The following is a 15,351-nucleotide window of genomic DNA, read 5'->3' on the forward strand; positions in this document are numbered from 1 at the left end:
GATACATGAAGTAGTTTTATGTGTAGTATATTTACGATACATGAAGTAGTTTTATGTGTAGTATATTTACGATACATGACGTAGTTTTATGTGTAGTATATTCACAATACATGAAGTAGTTTTGTGTAGTATATTTACGATACATGAAGTAGTTGTGTAGTATATTTACGATACATGAAGTCGTTTTGTGTGTGGTATATTTACGATACATGAAGGAACTGTGCTCATAAACATATGACATCTGTAATAGCATTCTCGGTGAATAAATCCGGGATTCCATCTGATTGCGCGACGTAGCTCACTTGACATTTAATTCATGGTAACTTCCGATCTGACATATCCACCAACAGTGGAATATTGCTTTTAAAGAGGTGCAATCGTAGCCTAATTGTGCAACTGGATTGAATCCCTGCCTACATGTATTTATTCAGAGAAAGCTATACTAGATGTTGCACTAGTGCTTCTTAAAAAAGCACAGTTAACCAGACAAACTCGACACATAGTCAAAACACAGTGTTTAATAGACATTACATAGGCACAGCCTGATGAGAGGAGTACCATCATGTGGTAGGTAAGATGCCAGATTGAAGTTGACCCTATAACCACTGATCCAAAGTCAGATGTTACCAGTAGATGACTATAAGGGAAACTTCAACCGTACTAACCACTGATCCAAGGTCAGATGTTACCAGTAGATGACTATAAGGGAAACTTCAACCGTACTAACCGCTGATCCAAGGTCAGATGTCATTCCATCCTAACTTATACTCTACGCAAGAATGCAAAGCAAGAAAGCAATTAGCTACGCAAAATGGCCGCTCTTCGTACTTGCGCAACAAAAATACGCAAATGTGTCTAGACCTGCAATTTGTCTCTACTCATCTATGAAGGATAACCATTTTTGCTTCGCTAATTGCCTTTGGTATTAATCAGGTTTGGGGTCAATTCCAAATCAATTCAGAAAGTAAACCTAATTCCAAACTTTACTCATTGAAGAAAATTGGCATTTCATTTTACTTTGTGAATGGAGTTGAAATGGAATTGACCCCAAACCTGGTATAAATAGGCCTTAATGGTTAAGGATCGGTTCATAGGGTAATCTGATCCTAGATCTGCGGTTAGGGTTGCAGGTTCTACCCCAAACTACAGATTACACATCACAACAAATAGATTATACCAAGATTATACCAAGGTTGTGGTTAATCCCATTTCAATTCAGGAAGTAAATTGAAAATTCCAATTCTCTTAGGAACTAGGTTTACTTCCTGAATTGACCCCAACCTTGATTTAAAAACCGAGCAGACAGTCACATAGTAGCTCTTTAGCACCCTGCCCCCTCCCCTCCCCTTCAAACATCACGCTATGCCCCCCCCACACACACACACACACCGAAGCATGATTGTCATTGTCACATGTAATCACAGAAAAATGGATAGCAATCCTATACAGTGAATTCAGACTTGATACATCTTGTCATCTAACAACAACAACCACACAATGCTACCTAATTATTAAAACAGACGTTTTGGTATAAAATGATATTCTTTATGACATCTACTACCTGTTTACGACAGTCTTGTTTTCTAAATCGAATCTAAAAATTGGGCCAAAACGTCAGTTTAACACAGCAGACAAAACAAAATAAAAAAACATTAAAGCAAGTGAGTTCCTTCTTCTTCTTCTAGCTGACAGCGAAATTTAAAGCATGTGGTTTGTTTACCAACTACATGAATTCTATTTAACAGATTGATTGATGAATGGATTGATTGATGAATGGATTGATTGATGAATGGATTGATTGATGAATGGATTGATTGATGAATGGATTGATTGATGGATGAATGGATTGATTGATGGATGAATGGATTGATTGATGAATGGATTGATTGGAAGCACAGTTGATGTTGATAAGAATCCATTCGGTCTTTACTACTCCGGTAAACGAGCCTGCATATCTTTTCGCTGCGTGTCACTAGATGGCCATGCTGTATCACCTCACCGGATGGGCAGTACAGTACATTAGGATTTCAGTTTCTGTATGTTTTTTTGGGGGTATAGGCCCACATGATTCATCGCGTAAGAAAGCAGGGAGGGAAAACCACGTGAGAACGGCTGCTCCGAGGTTTTTGGCCTAGTCCTGCACCAGTCCGAGCGGTGCACTTGGACAGTTTGTGTATATATCAAGTGAACGGGTCATAAGATAGTAAGGGTAATGTCAGGGTTGTGTTAAGGTTAGGGGTTAGTTAACCCTTATGAGTTAGATAGGTACTAACAACTGTGTCCTCCTGCCACCGTGATAGATGGAATAGTTCCAGAATGACTTAGCATAATTCCAGAACATTCTACATTCTAGAACCCGTGTCTGGAGGTGGACACACAGAGTGGCTGGCCCCTCCCCTGTTGTCCTGTTAGCAGCCCTGGAAGTCAGGCTGCGATTGGCTGTGACTTTGGGTGGTCAGGAGACGCTGCTGCTGCTGTAGAAACCTGATGACCTCAGGACTCCTCAGCAGAGACTGGGAACAAAACACACACACGTGTGACGAAATGCATTGTTTGAATTCACGGTACTGGTAGGTGCCATTACAGGGACTGAAAATATGCTGCACATTTCAACAACCTAAGATGTGTTAACTGCCGTGTCTATACGTGTCTGTCTGTGTGACCCACCAGTCTCTTCTGGTTGAGCACCTGTTCGATGAGGGAGGGTCTGGCCGGACGGTCCCCCACGGTGCCAAGACGCTGCTTGTTTACAGACACAGGCCTCTCCTCCAAGCTCTCCTGATCAACACACACACACAGTACAGTTCAACATATAACCATCACACATATCCCTTTAGACTAGAGCAGTATTCTTCAGTCCTAGTCCTGAGAAACCACACCAGGGTTTTGTCCCAGCCCTATCGTAACAAACCTGACTCAACTGATGATGAGTTGGATCAGATGTATTCAGCACTGGGCTGGAACCAAACCCATGCACATATTGTGGATTTCCTGGACTATGATAGAAAAACAGATGAAAGAATTACACCCGGTGTGTGTTTGCGTGTTTGTCTGTCGGCTAGGTAAACTCTTACATCTTGTTTCCCGCTGGACATAGCCTGGTCACTTTTCTTCTTCTTGTACTTGTCTTTGTACATCTTGTTACGGTGCTTCTTACACATCCAGGGTTTCCGCTGCTTGGCTACCTGGGTCGTGGTCTCCGTACAACCGTCGTACGTGCACGTTTTCGACACGTTCTCGTTCTCCCCGAATCCGTCTTCCTCGTTGAGCTCTTCGGGACTCGCGGCGCTGTCACGGGGGTCCGAGGTGTCTAGAACATCGCTCTCCTCGTCGGCATCGTCCATGTCGTACGAGAACATGTTATTGTCCGATTCTTGCGGCGTGACTACATTTCTGCAGTCGACAACACCGCTTTTGTCAACGTAGTACGTCTGTCCGTCCTTGGTTAGTAGGAGCGAAATGCTCGAGTCCTTGTTGTTACCCGTTGAGGTGGAACTCTCCTCTTCACTCATGATTTAGATCAAATAATTTTGTAGAAAATGGGATACCGTAAAACAGTTGCCCAGAGAAGTGGCCTGTCCCGTAATCTATTGATGTAACGTTAGGCTGTAGCTGGCAAGGTGTTGTGAGTTAACTCGCATGTAATTGGAAGCTAACTGGTCGACTAGCTTGACATTTCATTCACTTCCCTCTCATAGATCTGAGTGAAGTCTCTGCACGAAACGATGGATCACGCTAATTAAATACTACGGTTATTAAATAATACGGTCTAAAGCAACATCATATAATTAACTGAGGAAATTATTTATAAATACCCCACAAACGTTTAATCTGTAGGCTTGATGCTTCCCCTCCTCTCACACAACAAAAACAAACGAGGACAGTCCGCCGAGAGAGAGCAGGACAGGGAGGAGTTCTTCTGCAGGCTGCCCTCTGCTGGTCATATATGGAATTATCTCTCACACACACACACACACACACCTGCATGAAATAGATTTGTGGCACACCTGGAAATGCTCAGACAAAATGAAATGTGAAAGTTATCGTGTTATATTGATGTTGATGATATAAACAGCATATATATATTTTTTATCATGTTTTTTTCAATGCAAAACATATGAATACAAAATACAGTTTGTCAAGTCAAGAGACATACATTTTCATTCAGTAATTTTACAAATCAATTTCCATATACATCAGAACAGGGATATTTCAAAACGTCATCATCTTATCTGTACAAACCTCTCCAGCTGCAGTCAGAGGGGGTTATGGGGGTGTATCAATATGTGTCTCTGTTGTGGGTGAGGTGGCTAAGCAGGGCTGTACCTACCTAATATACTGTAAGGCTGTACCTAAATGACGTGTTTTCAATGGGGCTTTCTCTATTCTGATTGTTTTATACTGTTCAATCAAACTTCAATCGAAAGTTTATCTCATTTGAGATCATATTCTCACTGCCACGTAGGGCTGCACGATTTTGACATCAAATCAACGCTTTATTTTTTAACCAAGTATTTCAACTGCGATTTCACTTGAGATTTAGATCAAAACACTGGCGAACTGTTGGAATCATGGAAATATAATAACCAATCAAACTCTATAGCCTAGTTGGAATGTAATCGTGGGCACTTTGAATACAGCGTTGTTTGAATTCATAGAATAAGCAATTGGAATAGTAATAGGATCTCTATAGAGGTGTTGTTGTAACGGGGGTAGGGACCAAAGTGTTGGTCAGTTGTTTCCCAGGGGAGTGGGACCCTATAATCAATGTTCAATGTTTCCTCTTACAAAAAATAAGGCCTAGATTTGTTGTCAAAATCGTGCAGCCCTACGTGACACTGTGGAAATTGGGGTGGCAGTTAGCCCAGTGGTTAGAGCATTGGACCAGTAACTGGAAGGTTGCTGAATAGAATCCCTGAGCTGACAAGGTAAAAATCTGTCGTTCTGCCCCCTGAACAAGGCAGTTAACCCACTGTTCCTAGGCCGTCATTGTAAATAAGAATTTATTCTTAACCCACTTGCCTAGTTAAATAAAGGTTAAAATAAAATGTAAAAAAATAACCTGTTTAACCTGACAAAAGAACACTGTGGCGTTAGTGGCGATAATAGTCACTGAGGTGTCAGGATAAAACTCTAGGTAGAGGGGCTCAGTGAATGTTGTGTGGAATGTGTACAGGTGGGTCAGCGTGTCAGAGATGACTCTGTAGTAGGACAGTGTTCCAGCCAACCAGTCCAGAAACACTGCTACTCTGTGTGAGCGGGAGGAGGAAGGGACAGATATTAAAGTGCTCTCCTTATTATAAAAAAACTTGATTATGAGAGTAATTGAAGCAGGACAGTATCCAGGACTTGTCAACGTATCCAAACTCTGTCATCAAGGCAAAGGGTGGCTATTTTAACACTTCACTGTTGTTATACATGATTCCATGTGTTATTTCATAGTGTTGATGTCTTCACTGTTGTTCTACATGATTACATGTGTTATTTCATAGTGTTGATGTCTTCACTGTTGTTCTACATGATTCCATGTGTTATTTCATAGTGTTGATGTCTTCACTGTTGTTCTACATGATTCCATGTGTTATTTCATAGTGTTGATGTCTTCACTGTTGTTCTACATGATTCCATGTGTTATTTCATAGTGTTGATGTCGTCACTGTTGTTCTACATGATTCCATGTGTTATTTCATAGTGTTGATGTCTTCACTGTTGTTCTACATGATTACATGTGTTATTTCATAGTGTTGATGTCTTCACTGTTATTCTACATGATTCCATGTGTTATTTCATAGTGTTGATGTCTTCACTGTTGTTCTACATGATTCCATGTGTTATTTCATAGTGTTGATGTCGTCACTGTTGTTCTACATGATTCCATGTGTTATTTCATAGTGTTGATGTCGTCACTGTTGTTCTACATGATTCCATGTGTTATTTCATAGTGTTGATGTCTTCACTGTTGTTCTACATGATTCCATGTGTTATTTCATAGTGTTGATGTCGTCACTGTTGTTCTACATGATTCCATGTGTTATTTCATAGTGTTGATGTCGTCACTGTTGTTCTACATGATTCCATGTGTTATTTCATAGTGTTGATGTCTTCACTGTTGTTCTACATGATTCCATGTGTTATTTCATAGTGTTGATGTCGTCACTGTTGTTCTACATGATTCCATGTGTTATTTCATAGTGTTGATGTCTTCACTGTTATTCTACATGATTACATGTGTTATTTCATAGTGTTGATGTCGTCACTGTTGTTCTACATGATTCCATGTGTTATTTCATAGTGTTGATGTCGTCACTGTTGTTCTACATGATTCCATGTGTTATTTCATAGTGTTGATGTCGTCACTGTTGTTCTACATGATTCCATGTGTTATTTCATAGTGTTGATGTCTTCACTGTTATTCTACATGATTCCATGTGTTATTTCATAGTGTTGATGTCTTCACTGTTATTCTACATGATTCCATGTGTTATTTCATAGTGTTGATGTCGTCACTGTTGTTCTACATGATTCCATGTGTTATTTCATAGTGTTGATGTCTTCACTGTTGTTCTACATGATTCCATGTGTTATTTCATAGTGTTGATGTCTTCACTGTTGTTCTACATGATTCCATGTGTTATTTCATAGTGTTGATGTCGTCACTGTTGTTCTACATGATTCCATGTGTTATTTCATAGTGTTGATGTCGTCACTGTTGTTCTACATGATTCCATGTGTTATTTCATAGTGTTGATGTCTTCACTGTTGTTCTACATGATTCCATGTGTTATTTCATAGTGTTGATGTCTTCACTGTTATTCTACATGATTCCATGTGTTATTTCATAGTGTTGATGTCGTCACTGTTGTTCTACATGATTCCATGTGTTATTTCATAGTGTTGATGTCGTCACTGTTGTTCTACATGATTACATGTGTTATTTCATAGTGTTGATGTCGTCACTGTTGTTCTACATGATTACATGTGTTATTTCATAGTGTTGATGTCTTCACTGTTATTCTACATGATTCCATGTGTTATTTCATAGTGTTGATGTCTTCACTGTTATTCTACATGATTCCATGTGTTATTTCATAGTGTTGATGTCTTCACTGTTATTCTACATGATTCCATGTGTTATTTCATAGTGTTGATGTCGTCACTGTTGTTCTACATGATTCCATGTGTTATTTCATAGTGTTGATGTCTTCACTGTTGTTCTACATGATTCCATGTGTTATTTCATAGTGTTGATGTCGTCACTGTTGTTCTACATGATTCCATGTGTTATTTCATAGTGTTGATGTCTTCACTGTTATTCTACATGATTCCATGTGTTATTTCATAGTGTTGATGTCGTCACTGTTGTTCTACATGATTCCATGTGTTATTTCATAGTGTTGATGTCTTCACTGTTGTTCTACATGATTCCATGTGTTATTTCATAGTGTTGATGTCGTCACTGTTGTTCTACATGATTGCATGTGTTATTTCATAGTGTTGATTGATATCTTCACTGTTGTTATACATGATTCCTGCTGCTGTGGTACTCTTCCCCCTACCCTCACATTAGTGCCACAAACTAAAAAAAAGATGATGTGCAGGTTGGCGGTAGAAATTTGAGTATAAAATGTTTAATTAAAGCATTATTTAATTTGTTATTATTCTTTTGCCATTTATTCTGTTACCAGTCATTTTTACATGTAAATGTTATATTTGGATTAATATAAGTATGTCTTATTTTGGAACTAAATGCTAACTATTATCTTCCAAAATGTATGTAATGACATCCCTGTCTGTCCGATCTCAGGCTCTGATGGTATGGCTTGTCCTGCACTGTGTTTACAGGCCAGAGTGTATAGAGTAGCACAGAATGAGTCATAATACCCATGAAACCTTGCAGTCAAACAAGGAAATGGTTCCAATTATTTTTCCACCATTCATGTTTCCCATGGAGGGATTTTAGAAACACTTAAAATAAGGGCAGTGTTTCATGTAAATGTACCCTGGTGTGACATTTTGATAACCATGTAAATCCCTCTAGGACAAGGTGACTTTTATCAGAACGTCATGCCAGGGTAAGCCTAAATGAAACACAGACCTTATTTTAAGTTTCTAAAATCGCCCATGGGGAAACATGGGGAAACGATTGGAAAATCGTTTTTCCGCCATACATTTTTTCCCATGGGCGATTTTAGAAACTTAAAATAAGGTCTGTGTTTCTATTTGACCACTAGGTTTTCTGGGTATTATAACGGCCCTGGGTTTATAAGCGCGGAAATCATCCCTGCCGCGCGAGCATGCTTTTGCAGCACAGTCGATAGCGCGCCGGACCTTGGGCTATAGAAGGTCGAGGGTTCGTGACCTGCTCCCTGCCGGTTTCATTACAGTATTATGGCCCCTACTGTGGTACTCTATATGATGACCAGTGGTTGTAGTGAAAGCGATTCAGCTAATTGGGCAGATTTGTTGCCACTCAAGACCTTTTTTGCGTGGCTGATTGGGCTGTACGACGAGTCGACACCTGTTCAAATGTGTACTGCACGGGTGTATGAGCTGCTTGTAGTATCACGGTGCGCCCACGGTAGCTAACGTGGCCTTTTTCCCTCCACTGTGGGGCTCTATTGAGTTAATGTTGGAAAAATATCTTGGTTATTTTCTAAATATAGCACTGCAAATGCAAAGAGGACTCAGATCACAAACATGTTGAAGTGAAGTGGTAAGAGGGCAAGGGAAGTGTGAATAGACAGGGAACTTATGTTGCTTTTTTTTTTACCCCAGAGTTAACTTTAAAGAGGACTGAGATCGGTTCTTTTAAAGAGGACTATATGTGAAAACACCCTTAAAGTCATCATTGGCCTCATGGTGATATCCCCGAGTGGTTTACTTCCTCTCCGGCAACTGAGTTAGAAAGGACACCTGTATCTTTGTAGTGACTGGGTGTATTGATACATCATCAAAAGTGTAATTAATTATTTCACCATGCTCAAAAGGGATATTCAATATCTGCTTTTTTTGCCAATCGGTGCTCTTCGTTGCGAGGCATTGGAAAACCTACCTGGTCTTTGGTTGAATCTTTATTTGAAAAATGCTAAATTCTCCAACTCCCAATCACCCCCCAGCCATACTCACTAACTTTAGAATGTGGAGTAATAAGTAGGAATCTGTTTGCTTTTGATAAAAAAAAAACGCTTCATCTGCCTTCCCAATGAGAACTAATTAGAACATTCCGAGATATAGCTTATGGAAAAGAGAAGTTGCATTGCTGCTTGGTTGACAACCTGACCCGAGCAGGGTGCATCTCCCTCACCGGTTTTAAGCTCGATCACGTGACGGATCATTGCCCGGTTCAACCGGGTGCCAGTTTAATAGAAACCCTAAATGAGTCTGGCTAGCCAGGCAAATCTTTTTCCCTCTCTGAAACACTAATAGATTTTGATCATAAAAATATCAATGATCATTCAGTTCATGGCAACGTTTTCTTTTGAGATTGTAGACTAATATTGCTTGTAAACATACGCACGCAGCGCGCAAACTATGAGCGTCTTCACGTTGCTATGGAAACGTCACCACGTGGGCTCGTCGTCGGCTGTGATTGGACCGCGCAACCGAGATAGTCTTCACGTTGCTATGGAAACGCCACCACGTGGTCTCGTTGTCGGCTGTGATTGGACCGCGCGACTGAGAGCGGTTCGGACTTCGATTGATATTTGTGTAAATCAGAAACAGCTGAGTTTTACACAGTAACATCTGAAACAGCTGAGTTTTACACAGTAACATCTGAGTTTTACACAAGCAACAGCTGGAACAGCTGATCAGTGCGTTCATCCGAATGAGACAAACCTGCATGCACAGGCCAATATAAACCGCTGGGAGGTAGCTAGTCATACAACGACAAAATCATTTTAATAGGATTTTGTCTTCTCTAGTTTGTACATCATCGGCTGTGTAACACGCAACTAAGGTTTGTGGCATTTATATGTAAAATATCAATTGAAACTGTTCAATTGCAAGCTACCTTAAAGCCAAACATTTGAAGCGTTGGCTAACATCGTGCACACACACACACTTTTTTTAAATATATTTTTTATGTATATATTTTTAACTTTGTTTTGTTTGTCTTTGCGATAATAGCTTAGCTAACCAGCCAGCTGAACTTGTATTTGTGTATAATAATTCAAGGCGACCTGCGAACGTGTTAAACCCCTCCGGTAGTCATGGCAGCCAGTTTATACAGATCCACTAGGTACATTTAGGTTTGTTTTTACCCTCCTGATGTATAATACCCTCTACTTATAGTTTAACTTATTTTTATTTTATAAAGATGAACTTCAGCTCTGTCGCCCGTCTTAGTAGCCAAGAAAATGTTCTGGCCTCAAATAGGATGGATTCATCCCGTATGGACAGGGCTAAACAGAGGACTATACTCGGCGTTTTAACAGAAAACGAACAACACAGTCGATCTTTTGGTCAGGTGAGTAGTTTTGAGTTTGTTTTTTTTATGCGTCCAAAGTCTCTTCATATTGGCTAATCACTGTTTTGCTGTTTTTTAGGGAGTTATTTTTTCCAAACGTGGCTCTATTTTGGACAACTCCCACACCAATCTCCTGGGTTGTCCCTCAAGCTCTAGCGCTGACATCTATGTGGATGAGCCATGTGAGGTCGTCATCCCAGCCTCTGGTGAACTAGTGGCTGCAGAGCCTCAGGTGGTGGATGAGGAAACTGCTGCTATGCAACATAGAGATTTGCGTCTCTTCCTGGACCTGAGCTCAGGTGAGGTCGGCCTTTGGTGCCATTACACTACACACCAAGGGCGCAACGACTCATCACCATGTCAACTTTCACTTCACGTTCACAGCACCGACTCATTTAATAGTAAACTTTTGTTTTGCAGGGTCATGCATGGACACCTCTATGCAGTCGCTTCCAGATAACGAGGCTCTCACCACTCAGAATGCCATGTGTCTGGCAGAATATTCTGAGGACATCCACAAACACTTACGCAAGAGTGAAGTGCGCACTCGTTCAAGCAATACGGCTACTAGTTTAAATGTCTTCTATGCCTTTGACTTAAGGGCATCTGTTAAATGAAATGCACTGTTCACCCCCCAAATACCTGGATCAGGCACGGCAGCCATTGTGGCTTCCCACGCCAGCACTCTAGTTGTAGCTTGGCTGGCTTTCTGTATATATTTACTTTATCCTGCTGTTAACCTCACACCAGCTACATATAAATGTTCTTTAGATTTGCCTGTTTTTAAATTGCTCTAACTGAAGGTGGCGGTGAAGTCTCTTTCTAACCCTCTGTTCCAGATTAAGTGCCATCCGAAGTCTGGCTACATGCGGAAGCAGCCGGATATCACCAACTGCATGCGTGTCATCCTGGTGGACTGGCTGGTGGAGGTCGGCCAGGAGTACAAGCTGTGTGGTGAGACGATCTACCTGGCTGTCAACTACATGGACCGCTTCCTCTCCTGCATGTCTGTACTCCGGGGCAAGCTGCAGCTGGTGGGCACCGCTGCACTGCTGCTGGCTGCGTAAGTCACCTTACAAATTCAGTAGAATTTTTGTAAACAAACTCTTTGTCTGTTTTACAATACTAGTTCTGGCGTAGTCCTGCCACGAGTAATCTGTAGGAAAGGTGGTTCATTTTCAGCTGTGGTAAATGGGCCTTTTTTTAGTGTTAACCCTTTTCTCTGGTAGTAAATACGAGGAGATCTACCCTCCGGAGGTGGATGACTTTGTGTACATCACAGATGACACTTACACCAAGAAGCAGCTGCTTCGTATGGAACACTTCCTGCTGAAGGTGTTGGCCTTTGACATGACCGCCCCCACCACACACCAGTTCCTCCGCCATTTCCTCACCATCCAAGCAGTTTGCTTCAAGACTGAGAGCCTTGCCCTGGTACTTACAGAGAACTGGATACTCATGTCTGACTGCTTGATAGCTGTGCCATGTTTTTGAAATGTGCCTTTAGGCTAGCAGCGTGGTGTATCGGTGTACATGAGTCAATACTCTGACCCAAGTGTTCAATCGTTTAGTCACTCTTGTGAGAATGTGTTCTCACCTGGTTAAATAAAACCCAATGAGTTAACCCTGTAGGGAGACCCAAGTCCTCGGGGGTCCCGATTGGTGAAACACTTTCGCCCCAGAACACACTTGACTCAAATCAACTAATCATGATCTTCAGTTAAATGCAATGTGTTTGCTGGGGGAGAGTGACACAAATCAGGCCCCTGAGAGCTGGAACTGCCCAGGCCTGATGTGAAATGTAGTTCACCCCAGTTGACTAAATGGCTTATCAACATTATTCATTTAATGTGCAGGAGTGTTTTGTTGCAGTTAACAAGTGTTTTGGTTTTGTTAATGTTACTCTACTCTCAGTATGTGGCAGAGCTGAGCATGTTGGAAGTGGATCCATTCCTGCACTACTTCCCCTCTATGGTGGCGGCTGCTGCTTTCTGTCTGGCCAACTACACCCTCAACAGGTCCCTCTGGGTAAGACATTCCTGTCCGCTGACTGTTGCATCATCACTCGGGGTAAGACATGCCTGTCTGCTGTACTCCGATGGCCATTGGTCTTATGCTGACTGTTGCATCATCCCTCTGGGGTAACCCCCCCCACCACCTAGAACTAGTGCCTGTTCTGACATTAAATCAAGAATACCAACTCATATATGCATTTTATCCTGGTGTGGTAATCACATTCCTGATATCAGAGTAATCTCCCTTTTAGACATTGTTCTTATAAGTAGGCTATATATAGACGTCAAAAAAAATAACGTCCTCCCTGTCAACTGCGTTTTATTTTCAGCAGACTTCATGTGTAAATATTCGTATGAATGTAACGAGATTCAACAACTGAGACATAAACTGAACAAGTTCCACAGACATGTAAATAACAAATTGAATAATGTGTCCCTGAACAAAGGGGGGGTCAAAAGTAAGTCAGTATCTGGTGTGGCCACCAGCTGCATTAAGTACTGCAGTGCATCTCCTCCTCGTGGACTGCACCAGATTTGCCAGAACTTGCTGGGAGATGTTACCCCAGTCTTCCAACAAGGCACCTGCATGTTCCTGGACATTTCTGGGGGGAGTGTACTTGGCCCTCACCCTCTGATCCAACAGGTTCCAGATGTGCTCAATGGGATTGAGATCCAGGCTCTTCGCTGGCCATGGCAGAACACTGACATTCCTGTCTTTCAGGAAATCACGCACAGAATGAGCAGTATGGTTGGTGGTATTGTCATGCTGGAGGGTCATGTCAGGATGAGCCTGCAGGAAGGGTACCACATGAGGGAGGAGGATGTCTTCCCTGTAACACATAGCATTGAGACTGTCTGCAATGACAACCTGCTCAGTCCGATGATGCTGTGACCCCCCCCCCCATGACGGACCCTCCACCTCCAGATCGATCCCGCTCCAGAGTACAGGCCTCGGTGTAACGCTCATTCCTTCAAAGATAAACACAAATCTGACCATCAGCCCTGGTGAGACAACCACGACTCGTCAGCAAAGAGCACTTTTTGCCAGTCCTGCCTGGTCCAGTGACAAGTAGGTTTGTGGCCCATAGGCACCGTTGTTGCTGGTGAGGACCTGCCTTACAACAGGCCTACAAACCCTCTGTCCACAATAGGCTGGACTGTCTGAGCACTGGAGGGATAATGCGTTCCTGGTATAACTCGGGCAGTGGTTGCCATCCTGTACCTGTCCCGCAGGTGTGAGGTTTTGGCTGTACTGATCCTCTGCAGGTGTTACACGTGGTCTGCCACTGCGAGGACGATCAGCTGTCCATCCCGTCTCCCTGTAGCGCTGTCTTAGGCGTCTCACAGTACAGACATGGCAATTTATTGCCCTGGCCACATCTGCAGTCCTCATGCCTCCTTGCAGCATGCCTAAGACTCATTCAAGCAGATGAGCAGGGACCCTGGGCATCTTCTTTTTTTTTTTTTTTTTTTTCAGTCAGTAGAAAGGCCTCTTTAGTGTCCTAAGTTTTCATAACTGTGACCTTAATTTCCTACCGTCTGCAAGCTGTTAGTTTCTTAATGACCGTTCCACAGGTGCATGTTCATTAATTGTTTATGGTTCATTGAACAAGCATGAGAAACCGTGTTTAAACCCTTTTACAATGAAGATCTGTGAAGTTACTTGGATTTTTATATATTATCTTTGCAAGACCGGGTCCTGAAAGGGATGTTTTTTGTGTTTTTGCTGAGTTTAGAAAGTCCTACACCAGGTGGGAGCAGTGACCTGTTTGACTGTCAGTCCTAGTATGGATGCAAGTTAGGGTGGAGTTCCTTGCTCAAGGGCACATGGGCATATTTTTCACCTTGTCGGCTCGGGTGTTTGCAAAGCGTCCTTACGGTTAATGCCCATTACTCTAACTGCTAGGCTACCTGATTCCCTAGTTAGACTGGTTTGACTCGCTTAACTCACCGTGTGGCATCTGTTTTTTCCAGCCTGACGCCCTGTACACCTTCACTGGCTACACCCTGGCAGAGATTGTACCCTGCCTCAAGGACCTCCACAAGATGTACCTCAGTGCCTACAGTCGCCCCCAACAGGCCATCAGGGAGAAGTACAAGGGCTCAAAGTGAGTTGGTAATCTGTACAATTTTTTTTTTTTACTAATAATTCCTTAACCATGGTGTCTAACCTTTAACCATGTCTGTCTTTAGCCAGAGCAATACTCCTGGGTTGTGTTCACTACCTGAACCTGTCCAGTAACACTTGTTTCCTGTTGCCAAACTTATAGCTTTTTTTTTTTTAATACTACCATGAACATCTGCTGATTGGCTCTCCTCTCTGCAGGTTTGGCAACGTGTCTATGCTAAGTCCTCCTGGGGATCTGCCTTTTTACTGAAGTTGCTGGGAAATGACTGACAACACAGCTCTTAGCTCCCTCAGTAGATGCCTACTGGATAACTTATTTGTATTGCTTTTAATCCTTTTTAAATGAATTTATCTTATTAACACTTTGTTCTAGCTAGCTATTTGTGTAGGTAGCTATCAAGTAAACCCAATGATAATAGTAACTTGTTGACTTAACTCTAGAATGCCTACTTCAAGTGTTTTAGTACTAGTCTGTAAGCTCAGGATTTAACCTAGACCTTTTTTTATTTTTCTAAACGGGTGGTTGAATCTTTGTTTTTACTGTACGAAGTCATTTTTTTGCTTTTGGTCACTGCCACACAATCATGGACCTCTGGCTGCATCTTGTATGTTGCATCATGTGATTAAAGGAAACAAGTTGCCTACAGTTTGGCCTCGGCATTGCATTACTCCGCTTCTCAATCCTCAGCCTTGACACTGGGAGCTTTCGTGTGTTTTTTTGCCATGCTTCCCTTCTCTCA

The 15,351-nt window shown here is 42.0% G+C and overlaps 2 protein-coding genes across 2 annotated transcripts; one reads left to right on the forward strand and one right to left on the reverse strand.

Moving 5' to 3' along the window:
• Positions 1 to 500: 500 nt before the first annotated feature.
• rfxap (regulatory factor X-associated protein) lies at positions 501 to 3,920 on the reverse strand. The gene is made up of 3 exons (XM_021591646.3): positions 3,075 to 3,920; positions 2,668 to 2,778; positions 501 to 2,513 (listed from the first exon to the last, which is right to left on the reverse strand). The coding sequence occupies exons 1-3, from the start codon at positions 3,510 to 3,512 to the stop codon at positions 2,409 to 2,411; spliced, it is 654 nt and encodes a 217-aa protein (XP_021447321.1). The 5' UTR covers positions 3,513 to 3,920; the 3' UTR covers positions 501 to 2,408.
• A 5,763-nt stretch (positions 3,921 to 9,683) lies between these two features.
• Positions 9,684 to 15,257, forward strand: ccna1 (cyclin A1). The gene is made up of 9 exons (XM_021591645.3): positions 9,684 to 9,958; positions 10,319 to 10,468; positions 10,548 to 10,767; positions 10,889 to 11,007; positions 11,308 to 11,531; positions 11,698 to 11,902; positions 12,383 to 12,496; positions 14,458 to 14,591; positions 14,810 to 15,257. The coding sequence occupies exons 2-9, from the start codon at positions 10,319 to 10,321 to the stop codon at positions 14,859 to 14,861; spliced, it is 1,218 nt and encodes a 405-aa protein (XP_021447320.3). The 5' UTR covers positions 9,684 to 9,958; the 3' UTR covers positions 14,862 to 15,257.
• Positions 15,258 to 15,351: the final 94 nt, after the last annotated feature.

This window comes from Oncorhynchus mykiss, chromosome 29 (assembly GCF_057628025.1).
Source record: "Oncorhynchus mykiss isolate SJ-2025 chromosome 29, ASM5762802v1, whole genome shotgun sequence".
In the NCBI taxonomy this organism is placed as follows: domain Eukaryota; kingdom Metazoa; phylum Chordata; class Actinopteri; order Salmoniformes; family Salmonidae; genus Oncorhynchus; species Oncorhynchus mykiss.